This window comes from Chelon labrosus (genome assembly GCF_963514085.1).
Source record: "Chelon labrosus genome assembly, chromosome: 18".
Taxonomy (NCBI): domain Eukaryota; kingdom Metazoa; phylum Chordata; class Actinopteri; order Mugiliformes; family Mugilidae; genus Chelon; species Chelon labrosus.
Window position 1 is genome coordinate 9,804,850 of NC_140351.1, and position 7,583 is coordinate 9,812,432.

The 7,583-nt window shown below is 42.8% G+C and overlaps 1 protein-coding gene across 1 annotated transcript in view; it reads left to right on the plus strand.

Annotated features, from left to right (window-relative positions):
• ctnnd2a (catenin (cadherin-associated protein), delta 2a) overlaps positions 1 to 7,583 on the plus strand; it is a gene marked incomplete at its 5' end in the record, with an annotated part of 166,900 nt that overhangs the window by 155,176 nt on the left and 4,141 nt on the right. Inside the window, 1 exon segment of the mRNA XM_084566628.1 lies at positions 3,307 to 3,433. Coding sequence (XP_084422754.1) covers positions 3,307 to 3,433 — 127 coding nt within the window.

Sequence of the window (7,583 nt, forward strand, 5' to 3'; positions counted from 1 at the left end):
TGAAGTACTGAAAAATGACAATGCTCAGTGGTCTGTGAGACCCAGAGGGGGACCCACCACTCATCATGTGTAACCTTTTACAATTTTTACCATAATTGCTGTCTGGCATGAGTGCAGACAGACCTACATGCACACACACACACCCACACACACATACACACCTCATTTGTTGGGGCAGTAATCGCTTTTTACCTCTCTGTCCCGCGACCTTCAACTTACCATGCGGTGATGGTGAGAGCAACAGGCAGACTGGTTGCCAAGCAACGCTTTCTCTATTTTTTTTTCTCTCTCTTATTCTTACAGTAGGAGCTGAGAGGTGTGTTTGGAGAGGAGAGTGTGAGAGAGAGAAAGAGGAAATGGGTGGAAAGAAAAAGGAGTTGAGATGAGGGGAAAGGGTGAGAAACCGAGACACTCTAGATCTGATGTCTGTAGATGTTTGGGTATTGTTTGCTTTTAGTGTAAGATATCCTTCTACACTTTAACAAACATCATATGGACTATAAGGTTCAAAAGAAATCTATGAAAAAATACTCCTCGACTTGGGAATTTATGTGAACATTTATTTTATTTTACTAGATTTTATTCATTCGTTTATTCATCTTCTGTAACCGCTTGTTCCTGTGAAGGGTCGTGGGGTCTGCTGGAGACTATCCCAGCTGTCATCGGGCGAGAGGCGGGGTACACCCTGGACAGGTCGCCAGTCTATCGCAGGGCTAACACAGAGAGACAGACAACCATTCACACTCACATTCACACCTATGGCCAATTTAGAATCACCAATGAACCTAACGAGCATGTCTTTGGACAGTGGGAGGAAGCCGGAGTACCCAGAGAGAACCCACGCAGACACAGGGAAAACAAAACATGCAAACTCTAGATTTTCCTTATATTTTACTTTTTATTTTATCTTAATCTTATTTTATTTTATTTTTATTTTTACTTGTGGTTCTTAAGAGTGTTTTTTTATGTACAACTAAGCTACTGTGACCAATTTCCCTTGTGGATCATTAACGTCTATCTAAATCTAAGACTGAAAAATTAAGACAAAACTGTAGGCTGCAGTTCCTCACATAGCCACTTGGGGCTCACTCCAATGCCAAGTCAATCCCCATAGACTTCTACACAATATCCCACAATATCCCCATTCCTGACAAATGTACCAGGGCCAGATTTCACATAATTCACACATTTAAATTGTATCAATGTTTAAAATTGTGCATAACTATGGGTGGGGCAGCTACCCTCCGGCGAGTGACCGTTGGGTGCTGTCTCAGGTTGCTTGCTGTCAGCCTCATCATCACCCTCTCGACTCAGCTCCATTCGTGTTCCACCTGTTTGCCCATTTTTGAATCAGCCAGGAGTTAGTTGTAGTCGGCAAGATGGAGATGGTCGTTGCCGCCCACGTAGAGCTTCAAAACCGCTCCTGAGAAATCCTGTGGGGGGATATCATCAATGCTATCAACATGTTGTTAAAATGCTTAGAGCACAAAAACTAAATAAATAAAATGTCTTGCTTAAGTGTTATTTCCACCTTACAATTTAAAAGTATATGGACACACTGAAGTAGGACAAATCACTTCTCAGCTCCGGAAATGAGACCACTGGAGGAGTATGTGAATGCACTATTATTTCACACATTAGTTGGCTGGAGGGTTACACATCACAAACCAAGGCTGTGCAGCCAATCAGGGTTTAGGCTGGTAAGTCTCACAAAGTTTCCAACGAGTCTGTCAGACTGAATTGTAGGGAATTGTGAGTTTGAGTACTTCACCCCATAAACACCCTAAAATCGATGGAAAGCTAGAACAAGCTCATACAGAACATCAGTGTATAGCAGTGTCAGATCAGTGGAATAGAACGGCTTGTCCAGGCTTAAATCTTAAGACGAAAACAAGAAAAGAAACTATGCTAACACATGATGTTAATTACAAATAACTCATTTTTGCTCGGGAAGGCCCTTAAGGACGCCTGCAGATTATTCTTGAGCCCCAGGAATATAGACAGCACCCTACACACGTCACTCTGCAGAATACGTTTAACGTTCAATATTCAGTGACTGTGTTCATTTTTGAGCAGTGTGACAGTTTGACAGCGTCCAATTGCACAGCAGTCCAGTGCACTGTAAGGAGGTTACATTTTTTTAATAATGAGATTTGTTGGGAGGGAGGCGGGGTGCAGGGAGGATCCAGAATGTGAAACAAGGAGAGCGAAAAGACGGATTGCTGGATAAATAGATGAAGTGAAAATTGAGGGAGGCATGGTGGAGACTAGAATTGAGCTACCTTTGAACCGCTGTGTGTCAGAGGATCCAGCTTTCTATTAGTTTGCAGTGCTGTTCCAGGAAATGAGAGTCAGGGGAGGACATGGGACCGTGCTAACTCCTGCCTTCTTCTCCCTCCACTCCTTCTTGTTACCCTTCTCCTCCTCTTGCTTTCTTTACTCTCCTGCCATTGCTCTCTCACACCCTTCCCTTGCTCTCATTAGTTTCTGTCTTTGTCAGCTACCACTCTGTCTGTCCCACCTTCCTCTCTTTCTCGCTCATTTCCTCCGTCCCTCAGTCGTCTCATTCTCCTCCCCTCCGTGTCGGCGTCTCCAGCCTTATTGTATTGAAGTTTTCCACAGTCACCGACGTCGCTCGGCTGAGGCCTCTAGACGTTCAATCTGCGATGGAGCTTGCCTCAGTTATCTTTTATCATCTGCGTGTGCTTTGCTTTCAGAGGTGCCCAATTATCTTAATGCTAAATTGAATTTGGTTCCGGCTCTGTGATTGTTGTTGACTCTCATAATCCATTTTTATGAAAAAGGCTTTGCTCCAATCACTGCTAAACTAATGCACATACAAAGTCACTGGCTTGGCAGTAATTATGCTCGCTGAGTTGTCAGTTGTATTATTTATTTATTTATTTTTTTGTCTGCAAGGATGCTGGGATATTTTCTAAGCTCGGAGTTGATCCAAGTGTGTGAATTCGTGGTGGAACATGTGATGCAAATGTGGCCGTTATGCATATATGTTAGGTCTTCAAATGTCCAGAATAAATGTCTTAATCACCTACCATAAAAATCCAGCGTTGAAATACATTATTTTTATAATTCAAACAGACGTTACACAACAGGTGTTTGTGACAACCAAGAAAACTTTTCCCATTAAATGTGATCTTTTCTGCTCTACTGGAGGTGGATTTGTCATCAGTAATACATACTTTGACATATTCATTATGATAATATTTAAAGCATATTCGATTTTGTGTTTGTGCAATTGCTTTATCACCAATGGTAACCAGTCTCTTCCTTGTTTTTGTTTTACAGGATGGTTACTCCCAGTATCACTTTGTTGGCTCTGCCTCAACAATAGAAAGAGACAGACAGAGGCCCTACTCCTCTTCACGAACTCCCTCTGTCTCCCCTGTCAGGACATCCCCAAATAACCGCTCTGGTGAGTCACAATTTTGCATGACAGTCCATCTTTCAAGTCTGCAAGTAATGTCCTTGTGGCTGATCGATGGAGGTGAAGACCAATCTTCGCCAGCCAGTGACCTGTGAGGTCTTCACCTCACAGGTCACTGATTGGCGCCTTTTAGGTATGACAATGGTCCCTTCTAAGAGGGTCGCTCCTAAGAGTGCCTATTAACTGCACTCACTGCCTGTTGGCTTTCGAATCTCCTCAGACTGCAAATTGTTGTGTTTAGCCTGTGATTGACGGTGACAGACAGATAATTCAACCAATCATCTGCCAGTTTCCAATAACAACTTGTCTGATGGTTCTGTCTAACATCTGGCGTGTCACGTTAATATTACTCATGTGTTAATGTAAATGTGAGTGTGTTTTCTTCAGTTCCCACTTAACCGAGAGTTTCACTTTAAGACCTTTAACTAAAGGTGTTTTTTTGTGGTGTGAGATTCCACAGCTAAAGAAGTGTATTTAAATTTAGTCAAGCTGGCATTTGAACTGAATTTGTCTCACATGGTGAGACATCTGGCTCCGTCTTGAGAGGTTCAGGTGCAATAGCTGGTTAAAAAGGGGGCAAAGGCATGCACCACAGGCTGTCATCACACTTCATTCCCCTCAATATTAGGGAAATAAGACCAGAAACTTATCTTTTCTCTCCTGGTTCCTGTTTTTTAATAGGCTTGATTTTGTTTGCAAGTACAAGCATTAAATTAAATATACGGTTGCGTTTCACTCTAGATTCGTTTAGTTCATGCTCTCATGTTTCTTGAATGACAAAGGCTGCTCCCTGTCCCCACTTTGGCTGGAAATGAATTTACCCAGTAAAGGGTGCAGGGATACAGTTATCTAAAAATTGACATGTGTGCACGGGTATGTTGGACATGTGTAAAGCTGGAAGGTAGCTACAGGACAAGTAGATTCTATAATTTGGACCATAGCCAGTAGCATCAACATTTACCGGTCGATCGGTCTTTGCACCTGGGCTAAGTAGCTCTTAGCGTCAGTGCTCGCGGCCCACAGGCTTTCATGCTGTAAAGTATGATTATCGTTAGCCTTTAGCCTGAGCCCACTGGCCTTCATGCTTTGCAAAGGGCGCATTAGCATTAGCTGTTAGCATCAGTAGTTGAGGAGCCTTTAGCTGTTCTTTCTCCACACTGGGCTTAGCAAGCTGATGAGGCAGAAAAGTACTTTTCCTTCCTCCCGGCTTAGAGAGGTCTTCAAGGACCCAGCTAAGAGAGAGACAGAGAGAGAGAGGGAGCGACAGAGAGAGAGAAAAAGTGTGTATTTGTGTGTGTGTGTGTGGAGACAGAAAGAGGGAGGGATGAGATAAACAGGGAAGGAGATAAAGAAAAAAGCAAAGAGGCAAGAAGAATTAGGGATTGAACTATGGTTAATGCAGGGAGGAGGAAGCAAAGGCTGAGGATTTGACTTTGGCCAGCGACACTGAAAATAAGGAGTTTGGAGATTATAGTGCGTAAAGAAACTTGTGGATGTCTGTTGTACGGTGGAGTTAAACGGCAAATGGCTGGAAATTACTCCCATTTTCTCCCCTGCTCCTCCCCTCTCTACACACCACATCTCCCCTTTTTGCCCGTGCACAGGGCTATGCACTTCTCATTTACTCCTTTCCTCCTCCTCTTAGCCGTAATCCTACTTTCTCCTCACCTCTCCCTCTGATCTCTCTCACTTTACAGGCCACCTCAGTGCACACACAGGCGCGAACACACACACACATGCATCTGTATCTCCTCTCTGCATACACTCCAGACTGCAATCCGGCTCCTTAGAGATGGATCAAAGCAGAAGGAGTAATGATGGCACGGAAGCACACTCTGAGAAGAGGAGCGGATGAGTTGGTGTGAGGGGAGGCTGTGGAAGATATGGGGAGGTTAGGGGCTGGAAGAGAGAAGACAGAGTAAAATAGAAGGGGAGAGGGAGACCTTTACATCCATCATGGCCCCCACGGGGTCTCGCAGTGTTTAGCGCTGATAGAATGAGTCTCCCAGGCTGTCATATCCAGCAGTTACAAGCCAGGTCCCTGCGGTAACTGTAACAAGTAGTGATGGCACCGTCTCCGGAGGCGCCTGTGACAGGTTTGAGCTTTTAAATTAATGGAAACTGCCTCAGAGGTGTCAAATGATAAAATTAAATATCAAATGTGTAAAAACATTCTAAAAGGCTGGCACACCGCAGCCAAATAGTCACTAATCGTTTTCTTTTTCGTCACCATTTGTGTGTGTGTCTTGTGCAAATGCAGAAAATGCTGAGAAACAGATAAGGGGGTTACAATGCTGTTTTGCCTTTAACGTCAAACATTAAAGGGTTGAATATAAAAAGGGTTCCTTTAGTATTCAAATAAATAAATTTAAATTAAAGGGTTTTAGCTTCTTATATTTGTTTTGTTTGTTCTTCTTTACCCTTTTACCAAGTCAAGACCTTCTTGATACTCATTTTTGAAGTGCCTTACTTTTAGTTTTTAATCCTGAATCATGAGAAAGGTTTGTTCTTGCACATCTGAAGTCCTTGAGTCCTACATTCATCTACAATTGTCAAAGTTGGGTTAAGCAGGTCCAAAGAGATTATTTTCAGAATGCCCTTGACTTCTGTGAGTATAGATTATATGCACAGTATGTGTGCTATTCATATAGCGGCTAGCTCCAGTAATATGTAGCTAAGCGGACTGAAGGGGCCGATACAGAGGTAGGCAATATTCTGGAAATACACTCTGTCAAGATAAGAGGGACTGAGTAAGCACTTAAAGTTTGCAAGAAGGGGATTAGATTACTGAGTGTGTGTGAAAAAGAGCGACAGGGCATTTGGGACGTGTAAAGTATATGTACAGAACGTGTGCCAGGTCTGTCATTCCCTGTGCATAGTCTGCGTGGGTGCACTCAGACATGAAGAGAAACACTGTGAGGTTTGAAGCTGCTAAATAAAAGTAGGGCTTCTGAGAATGAATCCGTCATCTAGCTTAACTCGTATAGTTCAAACGATCACAAATAGGACCGCAGACTGGTGTGAGGCTAATCATAAATGTATGTATGTGCTGTCACAACAACCAATAAACTACCGGCTGCAGAACTCCAGTTTAAATGTTTGCACAGTGCTGAGACGGAGAGTGATTGACAACCATGGGATTTTACATGAAAATATATGTTGCAACAGTATCTGTGTTTATAGAGTTAACAAGGTTAGATATGTAAAAGGATATAAATATTCTTACAGATCAAGATTATGTCTTGAATTTGATTAGTGTTGTAATTATTTTTAGAGTGGCAGGGGAACAAGGAAACACACTTGCTGCCATGTTTTGGAATTTTGTTTCCAGTCATGATATTTTTCAAGACGATTCACCTTTGCCCTGACGAAAAGATAGATATATATATATATAAGGTTTGCGTGGTGATAAAATATGCAGTATTCAGTGTAGCGTACCACAAAGCAGAGTTGAGTTGACTTCTGTTCACTCTGGTTTCTTACATTGCTTTTAAGTTTCAGACCTGTAAACCATTCTCTGTACGTGGATTAGCCTTTTTAGCCTGCTGGTATGATACGAGATTTGTCTGTCCTTTGAGATACTTGTTGCCTCACCGACGCATCTGTAAGGTGAAACTAACTCGAGGGCATGTTTATTCAATGTAAACAAGACGTCAACGGCATTGCTGGGCTGAAAAGTTATGCCCTCACTTTTGTCAGTCACCCCAGCCGAGAATGGCTGATTCCATTATTGATATACATATACACTGATCAGGCATAACATTATGACCGCTGACAGGAGAAGTAAATAACGTTATCTTGTGACAATACAATGTTCTGATGGGAAACTTTTGTGGATGTGTCTTAGACATGTGCCACCCACCTAGACCAGAAGAACAGCACATGGTGTTGTCCTGGCCACCAAATTAACTAGATCCCAAACTGATCAAGTATCTGTGGGATGCACTGGAATAAACCTGATCCACAGAGGCCCCTCCCCTCAACCCAAAGGCCCCCACTAACAACATCCTGTTGCCAGACACCACAGGACACCCTCAGAAGTGAGACCTAGACAATATTAGGAAGGTGGTCATAATGTTATGCCTGGTCGATGTAATCTAGGATCTTTCGATCTAGGATCCTTTAAGCGACTAATGGG